The following is a 23,777-nucleotide window of genomic DNA, read 5'->3' as shown; positions in this document are numbered from 1 at the left end:
GCCATTGCTGTCTCCAGTGTTAATTCTGCAATCACAATTGCAGTGAAATCAGGTTTAAATAGATTTCACAAAAAAAATAAAGCAATAGTAAAATACAATAGAAATCAACTGTATTTTATTTTGTGGATAAAATGAACTGAAGTTCCTGGAATTGAGTTAAAAAAAGAAGAGTATTTATACATTTGCACCTAGCTTGTAGGATTAGTGATGATAGAGAGCAATAGGTGCTGCTATTGCAATATCTGGCAAATGTTGTTGATGTTTGATTTAAAGTGGTAATCAATGCAGGAGCACTGGCCATAAGGGTCGATTTGAGTAACCTTGATGGGCTTGGGTGAGCTATCGTCATAGCATGATTTAATGTAACCTTGATGGTTTAAAATGTGATGTTTGTTATTGAAGTATGGAACCTTTTATCTGGGATATTGTGCAACTATGGCAGCAGGGCATAGTTGTCATATTTGAATATGCTTGTTATTGATTTAATTCTATTTGGATAAACATACCATCACTTATTACGACCATCGTGGGTGTGATTGAATACACTGTGATCAGGAGTGATTCATTCACACGATGTGCGATATAAGCGTGTATCTTTACTTTAGTATTTTTAAATGGGTTTTTGATGTACATTTGAGCGCTTTCATTAATAGATCCAAATAGCATGAATTTGAATGAGTGCTATTTGATGAACTTTGGTTTTCAATTAAGTTGCGTTTGGGTGGCTATTTCATTACAACAATGCTTCGAAGCGGTGTTTCGATTCAGGAAATTGCTGAAAAACTGTCTTTGGGTAACTCTACTATCGGGCGAACTAGAATGGAGCATTGTCCGGGTGTGAAAACCTCGAACGGTGGTCGTCCCAGGGTGTTGTCTGAAGCCGACAAGTGCTATTGTGTTCGAAAGGTAACCAAGGAACGGGTTTCAAGCGCCGTCAAGGTCACAAAAATGTTGGAGAAGAATTTCCAGATGAAGGTTCACCCGGAGAACGTTTGTAGAGCACTCCGCACTGCGGGCTTGGGGGCTATCGAGAAGGAAAAGAAGCCTTTGCTTAGTGATGCTAGTGTCAAGAAGAGACTTGCGTGGTGTAAACAACACAAGGACTGGACTGTTGACGACTGGAAACGTGTTAGTTGGACAGACGAGACCAAAATTAACCGTTTCAACTCAGATGGGCGACAGTGGGCCTGGATTCGATCTGGTGAACAGCTTCAAAACCACTATGTCGTCAAGCTCACGGTAAAACACGGTGGTGGCAGTATCATGTTTTGGAGTGCCATTACGTATGCTGGTGTTGGCTGGATGTGCAAAATAAACGGTAATATGGATAAGGCACTCTACAAGGAAATCCTTCAAGACAAATTGGAGCAGACTATTGCCTTTTCCGTTGAGAAATTGGGCTTCAGCCGTGAACAAGTGATATTTCAGCAAGACAATGATCCCAAACACACCTCAAATTTGGTCAAGGATTACCTTCAGGAACAGTCATACCAGGTTATGGAGTGGCCCCCACAATCTCCAGACTTGAATCCTATCGAGAACATGTGGGCTTTGTTGGAAAGGCGTCTCAATGAGTATGAAACCACAACCAAGGGTATGAATGAATTATATTATGAGGGAGTAACTGAGATTTGGTATGACCAAATGAAGCCGGAGGAGTGCAAAAAGGTGATAGAAAGTATGCCTCAACGTATTGCGGCCGTTATCAAAGCAAAAGGAAAATGGACAAAGTATTAAAGTCTTATAAAATAATAAAACTTGATTTTTCAAAAGATCTCACAATACTGTCCCAATGTATCTTATGACTTTGGCCAATCACAGCTTGTGATTCTACAGCTATATGCTTATAAAAACTAAAAGATATAAAGAAAACAGTTTTAGTTTTTAGAAAATACTAAATTCATTATTATTGGATAACTCCCCGTCCGGTGGTAAGGTCTGAAAGTAAAAACTGCTAAACATTGGGACAGCTTTGTGGGTCACAGTACATGTGTGGAATATATCCACTATGATCTGCATTCCGACAGTTCATCCAGTTACCAGATTTAGATATAAACTGTATGTACACTGGATTCGATGTACGATATCGATTTATACTATGATCATGAGAAGATATGGACTTCAGATACGCTAGTACTATAAGATTCATACTATATAAGATATAGGCTATAGATGGCACCACGGACATGGATGGCACTATAGACTTATACTTGTATTCCGACATTGACTACGGATGTTTACCATATCTGGATAGGCACCAAGATTAATGCAATATGAGCTTGTTGCTTCAGATGTGCACTTCATGATCCACGCTATAAGACACATGCTTATATCCGTGATACTAGCTACAGATACTTTATGTACTACAGACTTGTACTATATATGAGACATGCTATAGACATGCATACGATATGCTATAGACATGCCATATATCCAGATACATGCTAAAGATGTATGCTTAGCGATATACACTCAGATATGTACTATTAATATAGACTAAGTAGACTGTACCTATCGGATACATGCTACTACTAGATCGATATTAATTATCCTTATAGAAAGGATAGATCAGGATACTTCGGATGAGAGTCTAATTATTCATCCAGACAGAGCTAAATCATGATTAGCTTGCTGGAGTTGTCTTTTAGCATGATTAGACATTAGTTGATCTGAGTTGACTTATTTGTTAATCTAATTAATAGAACTTTTATCCATTGTTATAGTATATAAGAAGGATCATCTACCTGGCCAGTAGAGAGACTTCAGTTTACTTTACACCTGTCAGTTTGATAATAAAATATACCTTTATCAAGTTGACATTACTGTTTTTTTATTCTTTTTTTCCGTGAATTTTAGTCTATCAAGCCTCAAATTCCACACTACCCTCTTTCCTCTGCTAAATGCTGTCAATGTTTTATTTGAACAACGTCTTGGAGCCTTAGAGATTTCACTACTTACTGCAGACATCTTACGCAGCCCATGAATCGTCAATGTCCAGACTAACGTTATTAAATACAGAATGCAAGACGATGATGCCATTATGAACGATATAGAATGCAATAAGATATCATTATAAACGATAGCTTTATGGCCTACCACCTACTTTTCATACGCTTCAAGAGCATTTAATACTGTATTGCAGTATGAAAAGGGCGTTGAGTTTGACAGCTGGCCCCACAAGCCAAAATTAATTCAAATCCAGAATCATAGTTTGTTCCAGATTGGACAAATCTTGATGATTTTGAATTCGATTAAGCTATTTTTGCAGATTCGACTAAGTAAAATATGATGATCACCCCATGCTTCCTTAAGCTTTCTTGGAGTACTTTTCAAGGTGCATCCAATGGTACTAAGTAAAATAGATGATTTGAATAAACTTAACAAATGATTTATGAAAATATGAAAAGAGGTTTCTGGCCAAAATGTCGAAATTTTACATATCAAAGTCCCACAAAGATGATTTCAAAGGTCGCTTTGGATCGATAGAAACATTTTGATTCAAAATATACCATAGTAAAAGTCTCCATTTTCAGGGTGAAAAACGCGATCGTTTGGTTTTTGATGAAAACCATGAGGGGTACCTCATGCTTTTTGATCGAATTTTGTTCATGTTTTTTTGATCCCCAAAAAGTTGAGCAAAGGTATCAGGAAGTAACTGCCAGACGAGAGCAAGTGTTTGGTCCTATTTTGACAATCTAAAACGGCCTTGGACGCGAGAAAACGCAGCACAAATGCATTCATATTTTGCTGTATCAAGGGACACTAAGGGCTAAAAAGAAGAAACACCAGTATGCTCTTAGCCCGTATATGAAATAGCTACGTGTATATGGATGTAGAGCATTACATAAGAATCAGATCCACAGATAATATATAGTGTGGAATACGTCCACTATGATCTGCATTCCGACAGTTCCTCCAGTTACCAGATTTAGATATAAACTGTACGTACACTGGATTAGATGATGTACAATATCGATTTATACTATAAGAAGATATGGACTTCAGATACGCTAGTACTATAAGATTCATATTATATAAGATACAGGCTATAGATGGCACCACGGACATGGATGGCGCTATAGACTTATACTTGTATTCCGACATTGACTACGGATGTTTACCATATCTGGATAGGCACCAAGATTAATGCAATATGAGCTTGTTGCTTCAGATGTGCACTTCATGATCCACGCTATAAGACACATGCTTATATCCGTGATACTAGCTACAGATACTTTATGTACTACAGACTTGTACTATATATGAGACATGCTATAGACATGCATACGATATGCTATAGACATGCCATATATCCAGATACATGCTAAAGATGTATGCTTAGCGATATACACTCAGATATGTACTATTAATATAGACTAAGTAGACTGTACCTATCGGATACATGCTACTACTAGATCGATATTAATTATCCTTATAGAAAGGATAGATCAGGATACTTCGGATGAGAGTCTAATTATTCATCCAGACAGAGCTAAATCATGATTAGCTTGCTGGAGTTGTCTTTTAGCATGATTAGACATTAGTTGATCTGAGTTGACTTATTTGTTAATCTAATTAATAGAACTTTTATCCATTGTTATAGTATATAAGAAGGATCATCTACCTGGCCAGTAGAGAGACTTCAGTTTACTTTACACCTGTCAGTTTGATAATAAAACATACCTTTATCAAGTTGACATTACTGTTTTTTTTTATTCTTTTTTTTCCGTGAATTTTAGTCTGTAAAGCCTCAAATTCCACAAGGGTGACCAAATGGTTACAATTTGAAGTCTTCTTGATTGGAAAGTAGGATAAGGTGCAGCTGCTTGCTCCAGTAGTATACATTTAGAAGTTTCATGCGAGGAATGTCCTTTAATTATATTATACGGGAAAGTTACAGTGTAGTATAATATACGGATATTTACGACGCTGTCTCATGCTAGTTTTTGGAGAAGAACGAAGAAACACGTATCTTTTATGCAAGTTCTTTTTCAAAAACGTCTAGCCCAAAAAGCTCACTGGATTTGTCCATCAACAAGAAAAACAGGAAAAAGACGAATACCACACCCCAGCCAATACTATCGAACTAAATAATACAGCATAAAGTTTTAGTTTTAAAACCGTAAAAGGGATGAATATATACATATTATAATAGAATCAATAAGAAGACATGAATGTGAATAACTCAACCTAGTGGAGTTATCTGCGATTAATAGAAAAATGGTCATCACGAATAGACCAGACTCTCTAGTATAGAAATGAACATATCATTGTATATTAGATCTGCTGGTGCAGACACTTGTAAAGATTGTCAACTTAATGACTAAAAGAGTGAGGAGAGATGGTATGACAACATTCGAGGTGCTTCAATTTATCTTTTTGACAAAAAACGCTTTGGCCAAAAATCGAGTATCTCTTCACACTTCTTTTACTTGTGTCTCTGTGATTATTTAGTATCATGTCAAAAAGAAAAAGAAAACATGCACAAGGACATCAAAGAACAGGCCGCTCCACATCACCTACATCCTATGTTTTGAAAAACTTGGAGCATTTCAGTTTTTTAGACTTTTGCGCAACGTTTACTGATACTCTTAAGGACAAGAAAGACAGCGAGTGTGTTCTAAAAAAGGTCTTGAGAATCATCAAAGACTCGAAATCCGTAAATAAGGACCAAAAAGACAAAGCTGATACCATCCTGAATGATATTGAGGTAAGTTCAAATGCGAATTATGATTCAAGTTCTTACTGAATTAGCGAAAACCCAGGTGATCGTGGAAGACGACCGGGTGAGCAACCTATTCAACATCAAAAAACTAAAACGGGCTGCGGCAGAGAAAACTACAGAAGAATACATCTTTACCCAAGGCGTCGGTAGTAATATGCTTCGTCAAGCAGGAAGCTCCTCTACAAAGAGTGCTCTATCATTTGCAGAAAGCAGCACTTGTAGTGAATTCCATCCCAGAGAGAGTACTCCCAGCAGCGATGCTACTCGAGAAAGGCCTACTACAGATATCTTCAGCAACACCAAAATGGATTATCTAGTTTCAGCGAATGCCAGCGATACGATCGACATCAGCGCTTTGAGCAAAAAGTGGATTTTGAAAAGCGGTTACGACTTTTCTGATGCATTTTTAAAGAAACGAAATCAGTTGGTAGATAGCTCATTCAACAATGGAACAATATTGAGTGAAGAAGAAGAGTTAGCCATCAATGGCGTTGTTTTATTAGATGATGATTTGCAATCGAATATGGTTGATGAGGATGTATACGAGGAAGCTTGTCAAGATATGGATGAAAGATACAGACAATACGAGGAAACAGAAGAAACATACTCGCATTGTGTCATGCAATTTGCAAAGGTATAGGATGTTCCATAATCAAGATATGGTTAATCTAACGCAACTACTTGACCTATAGTTGATGTCAAAAGGAAGATACTGCAAGGCAGAGGAAGCAATCAACGAATCGAGCGTGCCTAGTCATGTCAAGGCAACATTATATTCTCTGTAAATATTATTCTATCAGTGTCGTGCTTACAGCTAACACGTGCCTTTATAGCAAACGAACTTACGGAGTGGGATACAACACAGAGACATTAAATGAAAGCACAGGAGTAAAAGATGGGATTCTGCCATTTCTCGACAATCTATTTCCAAACTGCAAAAAATACACGACGTATGGAGCTGATAAGGGGATCGAGGATTCCAGAAAAAGATTTATTGAGATGGATCCATCTTTGCAAGATCATGTACGCAAGGCAGACTTCTCTGTTGTCAGCAACAGATCGAGTCATTTGATATTAGCCGTGGAATCCAAGTCAGAGCGCACAAGAAACAAGTCAAAAGGAGATGTGACAAAAATGGCCCGATACATGAAAGACACTATTGACAGCATACAACGCCATGGATTCCAGCAAGTGCCGATCGCCGGGTTGATAACAAGTGGTGCATGCTGCTCTGTCTACATCATGTCGCATCAACATGATTATTTGTATACAATGTTCAGACAAGGTCGATTTTATATGCCACTCAATCATCATGATATGTTTCGCATTGGGTCCATATTTTCCATACTACAACATCTGAAGAAGATCTTGGAGCCCACCATACACGAATTATCGTTGCTGAAGGATAACAAAGGACCCGAAAATCTGATGGCATTGAAGCATTTGAAAACGTACCACACCCCCATCAAAACCCAAGGAGAAAGAATCAAGAAAGTAAATTTGTCAAGTCTTGGAATCCAGCATGCCTCAAGAAAACTGCAGTTTGAGTAACATCATTCTTCAGTACATTATATAAATCCTATCCACCTGAACACATACGCTTATGAAATACATGCTTGTTGAAAGAACCAAGGCGGCAAGCCATCTAGGAACCTATTTTTGCATTGAAGTACTCATGTTCTCAAAAGTGTGTGCGTGTGTTTGAATAGCGGATTTTTGGTCAAAGGAGGCAGATCCAAAGACGTGTAAAGTTACTCGAAATGCATGATGAGTGTGTTCTATATTATGATGCTGCTTTCAGCGATAGAATTTGTTATCGCAGATCTTGTATATAGACGCTACTGACTACCTAAAACCTGCGTTTGCTGTATCGCGTACATAACAAATGTTTGCTCTTGTTCACGGGTTCGATAGCAGCAAGCTAATAAGATAGGCTGCATAAATCTATCATTAAGCCTAAAATGCTTAAGGCACAGCCCTTTGACCATGGTCATCCACTAGTTTTCGTGTGAAAAAGAGAGTGTAGCCCATAGCAAGGTATTTAAATGCTTATTTTTATTCAACAATTAAAATATGTACCACAATAGAATGAAGACCAAAGAGGCAAATGAGCCTAGCGTAATAAACCACGTCAATCAGAGAACTAATCTTTTACTTTCACAATGTATAGTATACAATATTCTCACTTCCCTCTTGTAATGCTGACTGTAAGCTTTCAGTTTGATATGAACAGTACATTTCGCGAAAGAGCTTTGTATCAGATACACGGAGCCTAACAAATGATTCGCATTAGCTAATAATATACAATTGACTCTCTTACTCAGGCTGAATGTGATTAAGACCTCCTCTGAACTTGGCATCCTTGCACACACTTCAATTTCGTTGATACCCTTACAACTCCATTTCGGCATATACAAGGCAAGTCAAAAAACGTTGATGTGCTATAGAAGATTAACTTCTACAAAGGGCAAGGATCACACCGACCACGGCGGCCCGTCTTTACATCTTTTGTTAAGATGCTTTCCTCATTGGAAAGAACATACCAAGTCAGAGTAAGTTCATAGTTGATCTAGAACTAAAGAAACAAGTTTAGTAGCAACCTTCACTAACCATGCGCGTAAACCTCTTCTGAAACTTGCTCTAGACATGGCATTCTTGCACACTTCAATTTCGTTGATACCCTTACAACTCCATTTCGGCATATACAAGACAAGTCAAAAGACGTTGATGTGCTATAGAAGATTAACTTCTACAAAGGGCAAGGATCACACCGACCACGGCGGCCCGTCTTTACATCTTTTGTTAAGATGCTTTCCTCATTGGAAAGAACATACCAAGTCAGAGTAAGTTCATAGTTGATCTAGAACTAAAGAAATAAGTTTAGTAGCAACCTTCACTTACTATGCGCGTAAACCTCTTCTGAAACTTGCTGTAGACATGGCATCCTTGCACACACTTCAATTTCGTTGATACCCTTACAACTCCATTTCGGCATATACAAGACAAGTCAAAAGACGTTGATGTGCTATAGAAGATTAACTTCTACAAAGGGCAAGGATCACACCGACCACGGCGGCCCGTCTTTACATCTTTCGTTAAGATGCTTTCCTCATTGGAAAGAACATACCAAGTCGTGTGATAAATAAAAAGAAATTCCCAATTTTTATCAAAATGATATTTACAGTCTCGCTGCATACACCACATTCAACGGCAGATTCTTCATCCGCGACATGTCAAATCACTCTTTGGCAGAGTATAAAAAAAAAAAAAAGTTTTTCTCTTTCACCCAAACACTATTTGATAATGGCAGCACATACCCACCAAAGCAGCTTTTTGAAAGTATTTCAAGATGCTGATGAACACATACAAGACGAAAGTGTGGAAGATCCCTTTCCCGCCTATCTGGATGGCATTGATACGACACTAGCACCTTTCTGCCCAACATCTGCCAACCGTGTATTAAAAGCACTGAGGATGGCTCAAGTAGGGCCAAACGACATTGTTGTGGATTTGGGATCTGGAGACGGAAGATTTGTGACAGCAGCAGTAGCAGAATTCAACGCATCTCGTGCGGTTGGCATTGAATCTGACAGCGATCTCGTAAAAACATCCAAACGGCTCGCAAATCAAGTGTTGGCCAACAACAACACAGCCACTCAATTCATACTAGGTGATCTGTTAGATCTACCAAAGCTGGTTCATGACACAGACTGGACAGTAATGATCGTGTTTCTATTGCCCGATCATACGGATAAATTTGCAGATTTATTACTGCACCACTACAGAAAGGGAGCCCGTATTATCAGTCTAGTTTTCAATTTGAATGAAATACCAGAACTGAGTCTGATAGCATCCGATGTGCCAGAAGGGATTTTCGTTTATGGTTCAGCCGCTGTATAAAGCCGCCATCACAACACTTATTTATAGACTATAGAAGCAGATCAAGGCTAGAAAATCACACTGCAATAAACTGGACATGTTTCTCGTGCTGATCATCCAATTTAAGGCCATTTTCTCTTTTGGTAAGACCTTAAATGCACACTTTCTTTCCACTGTTTGCTTTCTTTCGCTCTTTCTCTCTTTTTCTTTTACACTTTTGTTTCGTCCACATACAAACCCACAGAATGACTCGCAGAAAGTCAGTGCAAGAGCTCGTAAAGCCCCTTCGAAAACTATCGCTGTTGCCGTCAGCCAACAACCACAGCTTTCAGCCAGATCTCGAGTTTGTTCCCGAACAGATTGATCTGTCATCGCCGCCATACGAGCATGAGCAAGCCGACATCATCAGCCTACTTCCAAGAGAAGTGATTTTCAAAATATTCTCATTGTTGACTTTCCAAGATCTCATTACAGTTCAATTGGTAATGTACACTACTACATAAAAAAGGATATTAATAGGAAAACACAACACTAAATAAGTAATTGTGACACACGCAATTGCATGATAATCTCAACAGACTTGTCGTCTTTGGAAAAGACTGACTCAGGATACGTCCATCTGGCGAAGCAGACTCTCTCAGCTCAACTCGAGGTTTGTGGACATCTATGCGCATCAGCCAGCCAAATCTGTAGAGGCAACCGCTCTGCCGCTCAAAACGAGATACTGCCAAGCAATCACATTTGCCAATTGGAGGATGGGAACCGTGCAAAATGCAACAAAGCTAGACGACAACGACGGCCATCGACTGTTGTCTGTCAAATTACGAGATGGGCTCTTGATCACACTGGCAGAGGTAGGTTGCAAAATGAGCCGACCACGTATTTAATACTTGGTTTTAATGAGAATATCAAAACAGGACAACATGGTGAGGTTATACCAGTACACAACCGAAGCAGGCTTCACGCATAAGACGACATGGTCATTTGGTGATCCGACCCAACAACCCAGCAACATGGTAGAATGCATTGATATTTTGCCAGACATCAATATCTTGGTGGTGGCACAACGAGGATCGTAAGTTTGGGTATTCAAAAATAGCTTCGTTCTTCCCTTTATGTTAAAAATAACACGGTGTGTATAGCAAATGTATGTTTTACGACATCACAAAGGGGCCAAAGCACGATCCAATTCAAGTGTTGAAAGGCGGAAGTCATCCTTGGTTCGTGCCTGATTCCATCTCGGTGAATCAGGACTATTTTGCCGTATCAGGTCGAAAACCTTCGGCCGTATTTGTGTGGAATTGGAGAAAAGGAGTACGATTATCAAATAGGGTATGTCATGGCTATTGATAGAGAATAGGAGTACGGCACTCATATTCATGATAGGCGTTTGACAATCAACCTCACAATGTCTTCTTATCAGGAGATAACTTGATTACAGTGAGCGTGGATGGATTACTGCATATATTTGATATCTTTGATAATACAGGTGAAGCCTCATCCACGCACTATCTCAATCCATGCAGCATACCATGCATTGAATATGACAATGCACTCAGCATTATACTCGCACCGCATGCATCTCGACGTATACACCACTATCGATGGCGCGAGGCTACACCACCATCTCCTCTGCCCTCCAGCAGCGATAGTGAACAGTCAGATGATGCACCTATACCACAACCTTCGGCATCTGTGCCCGTTATACCTCGAAGAAGAAGACTGTCTACTACGTTCAGCAATCTACTAGGCCTGAAATCCTCAACTTCCTCTCATCATATACCCACTTCATCATCCTCCACAACCCTACATCACTCTGCTAACAGTAGCAATCAGCCTCGGCCATCTACATCTACCAGCACACTGCTCAAGAAATCATCGCGCGAATTCTACAAATCTGTTCGCATTCGCCGCCATTCATCCTACAACGACTATGGATATGCCTGTCAAATGAAGACGGATCAATACATCAAACAGCACATCAATAGCTTGGCGCACAAAGTGACACCGCCGCCATTGCCCAAGTTTGACGAGAGACCACGTCTTGTCCATTCTATACGCACGACGCCTTTAGGAAACTCGGCCAAAGAAATTGTCAATGTGGCCAAGCATGGTGATCGCGTAGCCACTGTGAATCGACACGGTGACATCTCACTATACGCCCTCAATGGAACAACGGCAGCCAGAGTCACCTACTCTTTGCATGAAATCCAAGATTGGATGGAGCAGCCTAACGATATCAACAGAGATGACGACGATCTGTCTGATGGGTATGACTTTGTCAGATCGAGGCTAGCTATGGGATCTATGGGATTAGTGTATGGCTCCAAGAACGGATCGCTTTGGTGGCTGGATTTCGGATGCAGAGCCACAGTGCCAACATGATCAAACAATCAAAATTCAGGTTCAGTTACTCCATCTTGTGGAAAGCTCTAGCAGAGCATCTCATATACAACCGTTTGAAATATATATATATATAAAAAAAGTAGTTCTATGCCGTGTCATGTTTCGTTTGCAGTGGCATTTTTCAATTGATTGTGCCCTACATTTCGAGTGGAATGATTTCCATTTCATTCTTGGATGTCCCCAAACAAGTTCTTACATTGTTGTGGCAGTCACCAAGAAGATGTGCTTGAAGTTTACCTGTCTTCTTTCAACCCATTTTGACAGTATAGCTTTCTCTTTTTTTTTTCTTGCTCGAAGGAAAGGCGCAACAATAGAATATGAGCTGGCAAGCATTAGACATTTCCAACAACCAGAATTACAAATCAGACGATGACTATCAGACAGAGAGCGATAGCGAATACGAAGACATTGAAATCACAGGCTGGGGTGACAATGTCAAAAAAGAAGCAACTTGGAACACTTTAATTGATCCTTCTGTAAAGGTCAAGGCTGGTGGCATCGGCTCAGGTGATTTACATAGAAGAGGTGGCAATTTCAAACCGCTCTCAGAAGCTGCTATTTTGGCACAAAGACTCAGTAAAGGTATTCCCTCCAAGAAATCATCTAAACCCAAGAAATCAAAGAAAAAGTCGTCTGTCCATGTCCCTCCAAAGCCAGCGCCAGTGCTTGGAAGGGTGAATCGTCCCTATGTGCCTAAGGTAAAACCAAGCGTACCCGCGAGGGCACCTATCAAGGATCTATCTGCCTCTACGTGGGGTTCTGCTCCTCTGTCTGATACGCCATTCTGGGAAAAGAATCAAAATCCTCCAAAGCCCATCATTCCTGCTACTGCTACTACTACGACTACTATTAATACTAATACTTATACTCCTGCTGCTGTGGCTTCATTCACTCGACAACAGTCTACAGTCCCACAACTTCCAGTTTTTGGATTCAAGCAGCTCAATATATCACAAAGTGCCAAAGCGACTCATGAGCCAGTGGACAGCAAATCATTTGCACCCAACTCATTCCAAAACAATACCTCTTGGGGATCAAAAGCACCTATTGAAATTGAATACTCACTGATGAACCCACCCATCCTTACACCAAAAACTAAGACGCTTTCATCTAAAAAATTGCCTGCCTTCAGTGTCGCTCCTGCCGTCGAACATCCAATAAAAGAAGCTGACAATCAACCTGCCATCTCCATTAATACCACTAATACCAAATGGAACATTGAAGCTCAAGGATTTACCCCCATCGCTGCAAAGACAGAAACCCCAAAATGGAACGTGGACGCTCAAGGATTCATTCCCACTGCCAAAACCGAGGCTTCCAAGTGGAATGCCTCTGTTCCCAGCTTTGTACCCTCCACAGCCTCTACTTCTACGTCCTCTTCTGCACAGAGCCCTATCCCAGGCCCTGCTTTCTACAATGCTGATGCTCCTGCATTCGTACCCACGTTTGTGCCACCACCATCTGTCAAAAAGATTTTGAAAATCACATCCCCTAATGCAGCACATACAGACAACAATACTACTGCTACTAATAATACCACAACTGCAAATACTCTATCACACGCCAAATCTCGAGTTCATTTAGATCAATCCTTGTTGCGCAGACATTTGGATATCAAGCCTTCTACTGCTCAACAGACACAGTCAGAAAACCCTCATACCAACACCCCTTCCACCACAAAAGATCATCAACATCAAGATTATCAATTGAAGTCTCAAACTCAACCAGAAAGCACACGAGGATTTGAACGCGAACCCTTTTTGAGAATTCATTTGGAAATTAGCGAGGGTATCAGTACCAGTATCCTCGTGGAGGAAGGATCCAATCCTGAAAGCCTTGCTGAGGAGTTTGGCGTTACTCACAAGCTGAAGATGACACCCAAGGCAAAGGCGAGTATGGCTGCTTTTATTGCTCGGTTGATTGATGAGAAGAAGAACAAAGCAAAACATGGATTGCTGGATTGACGGTAAATGACAAAATAATGTCGTGCTGAAGATTCATATACATATATACATACACATCAAAGCTGCCTTGAAAAATATATAAAAAATTCAATTGTATAAAGATATTATGGTTGCTCTTTATTCGCTGTTTAATTTACTACATGATCTTGTTTGCATTTACAGACTTTGCTGAAAGATATCAGGAGAAACTGCATACACGTATCTACATTGATTTAGTAGATGAACAAAATCTGGTAACTAAAGTAAGCTAGAGTACCTTCCAATTCGCAATTTCCTTCTTTATTAGCTTCATAAAGATTAATTTCCTTCACAAGAAACACATTTTGCCAGCCAAAATCGGTTCATACTTCGTTCTCTTTTTTCTTGCTCGAAATGGAAGTTTTTGATCAAATTTCGACTTCTGCAATCTATTTTGCAAGATTCGACTATATGAATTGTGTTGATAATTCCATGCTTCCTTAAGCTTCTAGGAGTACTTTTCAAGGCGCATCCAATGGTGCTAATTATGAAATGTGTTTTGGCTAAGTCTATGGAGTTATTTCGGAAAATATCAAATGTCGTTTTCTGCCAAAATGTCGAGATTTCACAAATTAAGGTTTCATAAACAGAGTTTCAGAGGTTGATTTGGATTGATAGAATCGTTTTGGTGTAGTATATGCCATAGTAGAAGTCTTCATTTTTGGGGTCAAAAATGCGGTCGTTTGATTTCTGATAAAAAGCATGAGGGGGTACCTCATGCTTTTTGGTCGATTTTTGACGATCCCAGAAAAATCGAGCAAAGGTGTCAGGAAGTTAGTGCCAGACAAAAGCAATTGCTTGGTGCTACTCTGGCAGTCTAAAACGACCTCCAGCACGAGAAAACACGGTTTAGACACACTCATATTTCGCCGTATTATGCAAGATTTTGAATGATGGTGAGCAATGCTAGTATGCTGTCTAAACATACATGAATCGTTTCCATGGCTATGGATGTGGGAGATAGTAGAAGAGTCAGGCTCAGAGCTACAGATGGCTTATGGTTGGTTATTTTTATGCAGTGGATAGTTAAAAAGCGAAATTTCAGCAAATGTGGAAAGGGTGTGGTCTTTATTGTTGTATTTGATTTCTCGTTTCGATCTGATGCGAATACTCAGGGCAACAGATATGAGCAAAGCCAATCCAACGTTAGCTTACCAGTCAACGCCCATATTAAAAATACAAACTATTGCAGGTGTCTTATGACGATTCAAGTATATGCAATGCTTTCAGATCGCCTATTTTCTTGAGTTCTTCCGAGATGATGTTTTATACAAATACTTTATTTTGACCTAGTTTAGCTTTTCTAATAGAGCAGCCTGTGCTAGCATATCATTTTTCAAATTCATAGCGTATACGGCACCGTGGCAAGTATTTAATTTAAGGATTAGCTATTGTTTAGCTGTGAGTATACCAAATGACGCTCACAATTAGTAAAAACAAGTAGTATTTTTCTTGCTGACTGAACAAATAAGGATATCGCATGCAAACCTTATTGCTAATTCGCAGATTTCTTGATCCTCAAATTAGGAAAGAGTAGGATCAGCAGCAACAGCTGCCCTCTAAGCATAAAAGATATCCTCTAAAAGGCAAAAAGAAATGTAATCAGTGTAACCGCTATTTGTCACATACTCGATGTTTCCCACGTCGTTCTCTGTTTGGAAATCAGCGGACTAGCAACTATTACTAAAGCATTGGAACCATTAAATCAACAACAAACAGATAGAGTTTTGTAATTAATGTTGTAGAGTAAAGATGGTATTTGTATGATGCAGAAGGCACCAGCGCACATGAGTAGATTCACAGCATCCACATTTACCAGTCATGCTGGCTGCTTTGATACATACAGTGGCAGGCCCTTCAATGCAAGATCTATAGCTTACCAAGGACTTTCAAATGCAAGATATGTTTGTGACTAAAAGCATGTGTGAGAAATCAATATAAAAGGGTTGCCTCAGGATCAAGGTTCTTTCCTTTCTATTTTCACAGTTTTATTTTTTTTTAAATCCTTCAACATGACTCAAGCAGACATCCAAACTATTCGCTTAACCAACGGAAAGACCGCTAAGGGTATGTGTTGCTGGTTAGCTAGCATGTACATGGACATGTCAAAATAACCCATCTTATAATATAGTCCATACACAACTCTTTATCAACAACGAATTCGTTCCTGGTCACGGACCTTTGATTGAAACCATCAACCCTGCTAATGAAGAAGTCATTTGCAAAGTTCACTCTGCTGATGAAAACGATGTCAATCTTGCTGTTGAATCTGCATACAACTGTTATTACAAGACGTGGAGAAAGGTCGCCCCCGCTGAGCGTGGTCGTCTCCTCAACAAACTTGCTGACCTGATGGAACGTGATAAGGATGAGATTGCTATTTTGGATGCTGTTGATAATGGCAAATCCTTTGTCATTGCTCGTGATGTCGATGTTACTGAATCTATCGGTTGTTATCGTTACTTTGCTGGTTGGGCTGACAAGATCCATGGTAAGACTATCGATACCACATTCGATAAGATGTGTTATACTCGCCATGAAGCTCTTGGTGTTGTTGGTGCTGTCGTGTAAGTAGGACATACTCTCTATCTGTTTCATTAATTCTAACCGTTGTTTCAACATCAAAGGCCATGGAACTATCCTACCATGATGAGTGCATGGTGAGTATGAAAGAAAAAAGGCACCAACTCAGCAACTAATCATAATTCGATTCCAGGAAATTTGCTCCTGCCTTGGCTACTGGTAATTGCAGTAAGTGTTTTGCATAAAGAATCAAGAAGCGACACATTTTTGACATGGATATCTTTTATAGTCGTCTTGAAGTCATCTGAAGTTACTCCTTTAGCCACTCTCAAGTTTGGTGAGCTCGTCAAGGAAGCTGGCTTCCCTGCTGTAAGTATATACTGGTCAATTTAGCATTTTCAAATATTCATGCAGACTGTATAGGGTGTTGTCAATGTCATTACTGGCTACGGTCATACTACTGGTAACTACCTGTCTGCTCATCCCAAGGTCAGCAAGATGGCCTTCACTGGTTCTACTTTGACGGGTCGTAAGATTATGGAAAGCAGTGCTGGCAGTAACCTCAAGAAGCTTCAACTTGAATTGGGTGGTAAATCCGCTCAAATTGTTCTCGCTGATGCTGACCTTGAATCCGCTGCCTACTGGGCTTGTGGTGGTATTTTCAACAACCATGGTCAAAGTTGTAACGCTGGTTCTCGTATCTTTGTTCATGAGTCTGTCCACGACAAGTTTGTTCAACTCTTTGTTGAAGAAGCCAAGAAGCTCAAGATTGGAGATCCTTTTGATGATGAAACTTTCCAAGGCCCTCAAATTAACAAGTCTCAATTCGATAAAATTTTGGGTTACATTGAGATTGGTAAGAAGGAAGGTGCCAAGGTTGCCTATGGTGGCAAGCGTTGGGGCAGCAAGGGTTACTACGTTGAACCTACTGTTCTCATCAACTGTCATAACAACATGCGCGTTATGCGTGAAGAAATCTTTGGTCCTGTTGTTGCCATTGGTACCTTCAAGACTATTGATGAAGCCATTGATCTCGCCAATGACTCTGAATATGGTTTAGCTGGTGGTGTATATACCCAAAATCTCGATGATGCTATCAAGGTTACCAATGAAGTCAGAGCTGGTACCATGTGGGTTAACTGTTATGATGTCTTTGACCAATCCACTCCTTTCGGTGGCTACAAACAATCTGGTTTTGGTAAGGAGCTCGGAAAGTATGCTCTTCAAGAGTACACTCAAGTCAAGGTTGTCAAGATCCAACTTCAAGCCAAGATCTAAGTTTCATAGGAGAGAGAAAAAGTCTGTTGCCAGCATTTTGTATAAAGTAGTTCTTCAATATTGTATTATCAAATCTTCACTGTTATAAAAACATATTTGCACACTGAACCTCTTGTGTTGTCCACTTTTTTTCATATTGTTGCTTCTAAAGTTTCGTACCTGTGCTTGTAGAAGCGCTTTCTAAGGGTGTACACCTTGCTGTACTATGCAATTTACGTTTCTTTTTTTTTTTGATGGAGTCAGCTCTAATAATCATAAATTTGATATGCATTGGTGTTTTTGTTCTAAAAACTATGTGCTATTCATAATTTTTTCCCTAAATGTTGCACTGATTTGCCAGTGTTTGGTAAAACCTAACCGATACATATACACAGCACTGCAGATTCACTTTTGTCAACTACCAACAACTTGAAACTGCGGATCTGACTCTTCTACGATGCTCCACATCCGTACTAATGGAAATAACAGATATACAGTATGCTTACATTACCTCTTGTACGCTTACATTACCTCTTGCCATTCAAAAGTATGCATAATACAGCGAAATATGAGTGTGTCTAAACCGTGTATTCTCGTGCTGGAGGTCGTTTTAGACTGCCAGAGTAGCACCAAGCAATTGCTTTTGTCTGGCACTAACTTCCTGACACCTTTGCTCGATTTTTCTGGGATCGTCAAAAATCGACCAAAAAGCATGAGGTACCCCCTCATGCTTTTTATCAGAAATCAAACGACCGCATTTTTGACCCCAAAAATGAAGACTTCTACTATGGCATATACTACACCAAAACGATTCTATCAATCCAAATCAACCTCTGAAACTCTGTTTATGAAACCTTAATTTGTGAAATCTCGACATTTTGGCAGAAAACGACATTTGATATTTTCCGAAATAACTCCATAGACTTAGCCAAAACACATTTCATAATTAGCACCATTGGATGCGCCTTGAAAAGTACTCCTAGAAGCTTAAGGAAGCATGGAATTATCAACACAATTCATATAGTCGAATCTTGCAAAATAGATTGCAGAAGTCGAAATTTGATCAAAAACTTCCATTTCGAGCAAGAAAAAAGAGAACGAAGTATGAACCGATTTTGGCTGGCAAAATGTGTTTCTTGTGAAGGAAATTAATCTTTATGAAGCTAATAAAGAAGGAAATTGCGAATTGGAAGGTACTCTAGCTTATCAACACTATAATTTAGTATTTATGTTGCAATTTTCTATGAATCATCGTTTTTATCATTGCAAATAGCCCAAATGAATGAAAATCCTAACCGAATTGCAGAATGGTCACCCTATTCACATTACTAATGTTCTTGGAGTGGCAACTGTAGTGGAATTGCACGTTAAACGCTATATGTGAGGTATGCAATACTGTCAAAAAGACGAATATGGGCTCTAGTGAGATTCTACGAGAGTCTGAGTTCAAGTATCAGCAAAAAATTGGCAGCATTGCCTTTAGGCTTATGTGATGGAGACAATAGTAAATGCGTTTGATCCTTCAAGATACTCGAATAATCTACAGGGTTTTAAAAGAAAGAACCAATTCCGTACTGAAAAAAGCGGCAAAAAGATCACACAAAAAGATCAATACATATAAGACATGCACTGGAATTTATTTATATTAAATCTATTTTTACAACCTGTATCAACACTGAATCCAGATCTCCAACTTTTCCACAACGGATTGCTTGAGTTGATGTCTCGCTCTGTTAATCTGTCTAGCCATGTCAAGATCTTCATCATCAATGATGAGCACCTTTTCGTGTTCTTCGTCTTTATAAGCCAGCTGGATGCTCTTCGAGTTTATCTTGAATTTTTCGGCTATTCTTGACTTCAATTCTTGGTAATTAACATCGGTTGAGGTCAATACAATCCGAGTGTCGGTGTAATGGCATTTAGTTTTAAGTTTCCCAGCATGATTTGCTGAAATAGCGCTATTCAGAGATGTTTGAGAAGAGTTGGTGCTAACGCTTGCTGTCGTGGCAGATGTCATGCTGTAAGTATGTCTGATATTGGAAGATGGGCGATGGTTTTCCCTCAATTGTCGCATGTCAGCACCGCCATTTTTATCAGTAGATCGTCGACTCATGGATGCGCCTTTGCTCGTATAATGATGCGTGGGTGTGATGGGTGTGATGGGAGAGATGGGAGATTGTAATGACGATGAAGATGAAGACGAAGAGAGTGACTTGATGGGTATAGGCCCTCCTTTAGCAAGCGGTGATGATGGCGATGATGGCTCTTCTGTCAATGCCAATGATGAGGACGATGTGAGAATGGGCTGATCTACCAAGATTGAATTCTTTCTTGGAGGTGTCGTATAATGGAGTTGAGATACTAATTTATTGTGAAACATGTCAATGCCCTTTAATTGACGTAGTCTGATCTCCGAAGGTCGAAAGAGCAATCCTGGCGGTATAGAGTAGACAGAGTATCCTTTGCCTCGATTGCGAACAGCTTGATCAATGATGTTGTGCTCCTCTGTTTCTTTAGCTTTTTGTGCATGATACAAATCTGTGAGCCCAGAGTCAATTTTGCCAAGGTAGAGTTGGCAAATGCCTCTGTTAAACAGGACTTCGCAAGAATAAAGGCGAAACTGGAGGCCCAATTGCTGATAGTTAATGAGGCTGTTGCCCCGTAGTCTCTGGAAGGCGCTGTCAAAATCGTCTTTTGCTGCTTCCAGATTTCCCAGCAAGAACATAGACACACCTCTTTGAAAGTATCCAACGGCGAAATAGGGATCCTTGGCAACTGCTCGGTTGAATGCTGTGATCTACCAAGCTGTTAATATGGGGGGCCTTGCTTGTTGATGTACAACTTACAGCTCGTTTATGGTCGTTTAAAATGGAGAATATGGAGCCAATGTTGAAATGCATTTTGGCATTATCGGCTATGCTCTACCTAGAAAGAATGCTAGTTAGACATTGGATAAATACCAGAGTATGGCTCTTACAATGAATGTCTTTAAAGCCCCATCATATTTATTATCGTCGAAAGCATCGCATGCCTTTTGCCATTGTTCCAATTCAAACTATCATTATGCATTTCGTAAGTGTGTGCAATGTCTAGGCTGATGTGTGCTTTGCTCACCTTGAAAGCCATTGGACGACGAGTTGTTATTGATGAAAAGAGAAGGAGAAGAAGAGCAAATAAATTGCACCATTTTATTGTATTTTATATTTGGTTTCATTATGTGTAAACAGATTGCTTCAAAAGAAATGTGCATGGCTCCTATTGAAATGGATCATTAGAGAGCATTTCATTAGAGTCCTTCGCAGTGCATCTAGAGGTGACTCTGCAATGTGACATTCTTGCACTGAGTAATCAAAGAGACTCAAATTCAACCAAAATGGCACAGGAAAAAAAAAAAAAAAAAAAGTTTGCTTTCAAAACAACAACGAATTTAGACATGTCAACCGAGAATAAGGAAAAGAAGCAGCCTCCTGTCATCTTATGCATTGGCATGGCTGGCTCAGGCAAAACCACATTTATGCAGGTAGATGAACAAGATAGATTCTGTATCCTCATCTTTACTGATATGGCAGTGAAACACGTATCATAGAGAATCAATGCTCATCTTCATGAAAAGAAGACACCTCCATATGTGCTGAATCTCGATCCTGCAGTCTCATCTCTGCCATTCACCGCCAACATTGATATTAGAGATACCGTCAACTACAAAGAAGTGATGAAGCAGTAATGTACCGACAATGGGGTCCATTTGTCCACATCGACTGACACATTCCGTAGATACAATCTTGGTCCCAATGGTGGTATTTTGACCAGTCTCAATCTCTTTACAACCAAGTTTGACCAGGTGCTTAACCTTGTTGCTAAGCGTGCCGAGAGTGTCAGGTAAGCATCATGCTTTCTTTATTCGACTGCGCATAGACATTGATAGATATCTGCAGTAACATTCTCGTCGACACACCTGGACAGATCGAAATCTTTACATGGTCAGCATCTGGTGCAATTATCACTGATACGTTAGCTGCATCTTATCCAACCATGATTGCCTACATCATTGATACGCCTCGCACCACATCACCAGCAACCTTCATGAGCAACATGTTGTATGCCTGTAGTATTCTCTACAAGACCAAGTTACCGTTCATCTTGGTGTTCAACAAGACTGATGTTGTATCACACGATTTTGCAGTTGAATGGATGACTGATTTCGAAAAGTTCCAAGAAGCACTTAGCCAGGATACCACCTATATGAGCAGTTTGATGTCATCTATGAGTTTGGTCTTGGATGAGTTCTACAACCATCTCAAAGTGGTGGGTGTTTCTGCTGTAACCGGTGCTGGTATTGACGAATTCTTCCAAGCTGTCAGTGAGGCTGCTGATGAGTACGAAGTCGAATATAAACCTGAAATCGAAAGAATGATCCGTGAAAAGATGGCCAAAGAAGAAAAGAACCGAGAGAAGCAATTGAACAAGTTGATGAAGGATATGAAGATGTCAAAGGGCTCGGAAGTCTCATTAAACAAAGATCGTAAGTACAGTGTTCATGATGATTTGGAGTGGCTACTGAGAGTCGCATTGCTTAGACAATTTAGAGGATGATCGATGGGACGATGCTGAAGCCGAGGAAGAGGAGGCTGAGGATTATGAAGAGGACGATGATGAGTACGATAGCGACCAAAACCCACTGCCAAGTGCTTCCAAATATCCTCCTTCAAAAGCTCAGCGAGAAGAAGATGAAAAGTTTAAAACCTGGTTATCTCATACAAAGGATAGCATGTAAAATTTGATAATGATAATAAAGCTGAAAATTTGCTCGACCTTTTATAGTCGCATACCAGTGTTGATATTCTACCACATTACATCTCAATTTCCTATATACGCTCACACAAACAGTCGAATCAGATATACATGTAGCATCTACCGCAGCTACACACTAGTTGCTCCTAATGTAGTATCACATGGCACAGTCAACGGACAATGATATGCTCAAGGATAAAGCAAAATGGTATCATTTTTTGAGTCAAAGCAAGTATATTTAACAAAGATTACATGACATGGATTTCCTAGATATACTCTCTTGTTGTTTTTAATGCATTGGGATCATGTTGATTCTTCATTTCTTTTAAAGCTATTTAACGATCCTCTGCCCATTCCTAAAAATTTATCATATCGTCAATTATCACAATGAATACAGCTGTGAAAGATGCTACTATTACTTACGTTCTCCTTCTTGATTTGAGCTTCCTCCTCAGGAGTGAAGTCGTTGGTGATGTTGAAGGTGCGGCGAATCTCCTCGGCACTCTTACCCTTGATCATATTGGCAACACTCTTACATCCAACATCAAGGAGAGGCTTGATATCGAGGTAATTAGCAGCCTATATATCAAAGAGCAATCCATCAGCCACCTTTTGATTGCAAAAACCATGCTTTTTCCTCTTGTTCTTACCAAAATGATATCGAATAAGGTCTCTTGGTCAACTTCCATGTACTTTTGGTCCCATTCTTCAATATCAGTGTTGCGTCTTTCTTGGTCATCTTGAGTGACAGGGTCTTCGCGATGATGAGTACACCATTCAATGACCTGTTGAGCCAGCAAGCACAATGAGTTAATCGAGGCGACACCATCACACAATCAAATAGGGATCTTACCTTTCCCAACACCTTGGATGTTACATTGGGGAGAGGAATGGGAGCATCAGAGTCTCCAATATCTACGAAATGGACAGCATTGATAAGTAAAAACGGCCTTTTTTTTTTTTATTTCAAATTTTTAGTGTGTCTATTTACCTTCCAACATGTTCTTGATCAAGATGGAACGCTCAGCAACATCCTTATCGACCTTGAACTCTTCGTTATCAGAACTTAAAAGATGGACACTCATGTTGTATATTTGAAAATTTGCAAAGAAATATTTGAAGAGAAGAAGAAAGGGAGAAAGTACTCGACCAGAGAGCAGAGAATATATACCATCAGGACTTGTTAAAGAGAGCGTTTGAGTACGTCACCTTAT

The 23,777-nt window shown here is 39.7% G+C and overlaps 9 protein-coding genes across 9 annotated transcripts; 7 read left to right on the top strand and 2 right to left on the bottom strand.

Annotated features, from left to right (window-relative positions):
- Positions 1-741: 741 nt before the first annotated feature.
- On the top strand, positions 742-1,737 carry ATC70_011030 (uncharacterized protein; the record flags this gene model as incomplete). The annotated part of the gene is made up of 1 exon (XM_064830233.1): positions 742-1,737. The coding sequence occupies one exon, from the start codon at positions 742-744 to the stop codon at positions 1,735-1,737; it is 996 nt and encodes a 331-aa protein (XP_064682735.1).
- Positions 1,738-5,458: 3,721 nt separating this feature from the next.
- ATC70_011029 (uncharacterized protein) lies at positions 5,459-7,276 on the top strand (the record flags this gene model as incomplete). The annotated part of the gene is made up of 4 exons (XM_064830232.1): positions 5,459-5,710; positions 5,766-6,359; positions 6,418-6,506; positions 6,559-7,276. The coding sequence occupies 4 exons, from the start codon at positions 5,459-5,461 to the stop codon at positions 7,274-7,276; spliced, it is 1,653 nt and encodes a 550-aa protein (XP_064682734.1).
- Positions 7,277-9,028: 1,752 nt separating this feature from the next.
- Positions 9,029-9,625, top strand: ATC70_011028 (uncharacterized protein; the record flags this gene model as incomplete). The annotated part of the gene is made up of 1 exon (XM_064830231.1): positions 9,029-9,625. One exon carries the CDS (start codon positions 9,029-9,031, stop codon positions 9,623-9,625), a length of 597 nt encoding a protein of 198 aa, XP_064682733.1.
- Positions 9,626-9,849: 224 nt separating this feature from the next.
- Positions 9,850-11,989, top strand: ubi3_3 (ubiquitin-40S ribosomal protein S27a; the record flags this gene model as incomplete). The annotated part of the gene is made up of 5 exons (XM_064830230.1): positions 9,850-10,086; positions 10,183-10,458; positions 10,522-10,679; positions 10,747-10,936; positions 10,991-11,989. 5 exons carry the CDS (start codon positions 9,850-9,852, stop codon positions 11,987-11,989), a joined length of 1,860 nt encoding a protein of 619 aa, XP_064682732.1.
- Positions 11,990-12,327: 338 nt separating this feature from the next.
- NPL6 (chromatin structure-remodeling complex subunit RSC7) lies at positions 12,328-13,974 on the top strand (the record flags this gene model as incomplete). Its single annotated transcript, XM_064830229.1, has 1 exon — positions 12,328-13,974. The coding sequence occupies one exon, from the start codon at positions 12,328-12,330 to the stop codon at positions 13,972-13,974; it is 1,647 nt and encodes a 548-aa protein (XP_064682731.1).
- A 2,030-nt stretch (positions 13,975-16,004) lies between these two features.
- On the top strand, positions 16,005-17,793 carry ubc7 (ubiquitin conjugating enzyme Ubc7/UbcP3; the record flags this gene model as incomplete). The annotated part of the gene is made up of 6 exons (XM_064830228.1): positions 16,005-16,059; positions 16,124-16,559; positions 16,620-16,652; positions 16,709-16,743; positions 16,805-16,884; positions 16,939-17,793. 6 exons carry the CDS (start codon positions 16,005-16,007, stop codon positions 17,791-17,793), a joined length of 1,494 nt encoding a protein of 497 aa, XP_064682730.1.
- Positions 17,794-19,441: 1,648 nt separating this feature from the next.
- Positions 19,442-20,672, bottom strand: ATC70_011024 (uncharacterized protein; the record flags this gene model as incomplete). The annotated part of the gene is made up of 2 exons (XM_064830227.1): positions 19,442-20,569; positions 20,619-20,672. 2 exons carry the CDS (start codon positions 20,670-20,672, stop codon positions 19,442-19,444), a joined length of 1,182 nt encoding a protein of 393 aa, XP_064682729.1.
- Positions 20,673-21,205: 533 nt separating this feature from the next.
- On the top strand, positions 21,206-22,546 carry TIM23_2 (Mitochondrial import inner membrane translocase subunit tim23; the record flags this gene model as incomplete). The annotated part of the gene is made up of 5 exons (XM_064830226.1): positions 21,206-21,292; positions 21,359-21,492; positions 21,547-21,651; positions 21,708-22,294; positions 22,350-22,546. 5 exons carry the CDS (start codon positions 21,206-21,208, stop codon positions 22,544-22,546), a joined length of 1,110 nt encoding a protein of 369 aa, XP_064682728.1.
- Positions 22,547-22,898: 352 nt separating this feature from the next.
- PFA4_2 (Palmitoyltransferase) lies at positions 22,899-23,648 on the bottom strand (the record flags this gene model as incomplete). Its single annotated transcript, XM_064830225.1, has 5 exons — positions 22,899-22,919; positions 22,987-23,142; positions 23,214-23,348; positions 23,417-23,478; positions 23,555-23,648. 5 exons carry the CDS (start codon positions 23,646-23,648, stop codon positions 22,899-22,901), a joined length of 468 nt encoding a protein of 155 aa, XP_064682727.1.
- Between the last annotated feature and the right edge of the window lie 129 nt (positions 23,649-23,777).

The sequence above is a fragment of the Mucor velutinosus genome, assembly GCF_035048745.1.
Source record: "Mucor velutinosus strain NIH1002 chromosome Unknown tig00001564, whole genome shotgun sequence".
Lineage (NCBI taxonomy): Eukaryota > Fungi > Mucoromycota > Mucoromycetes > Mucorales > Mucoraceae > Mucor > Mucor velutinosus.
This window is presented reverse-complemented; position numbering and strand designations above follow the sequence as displayed.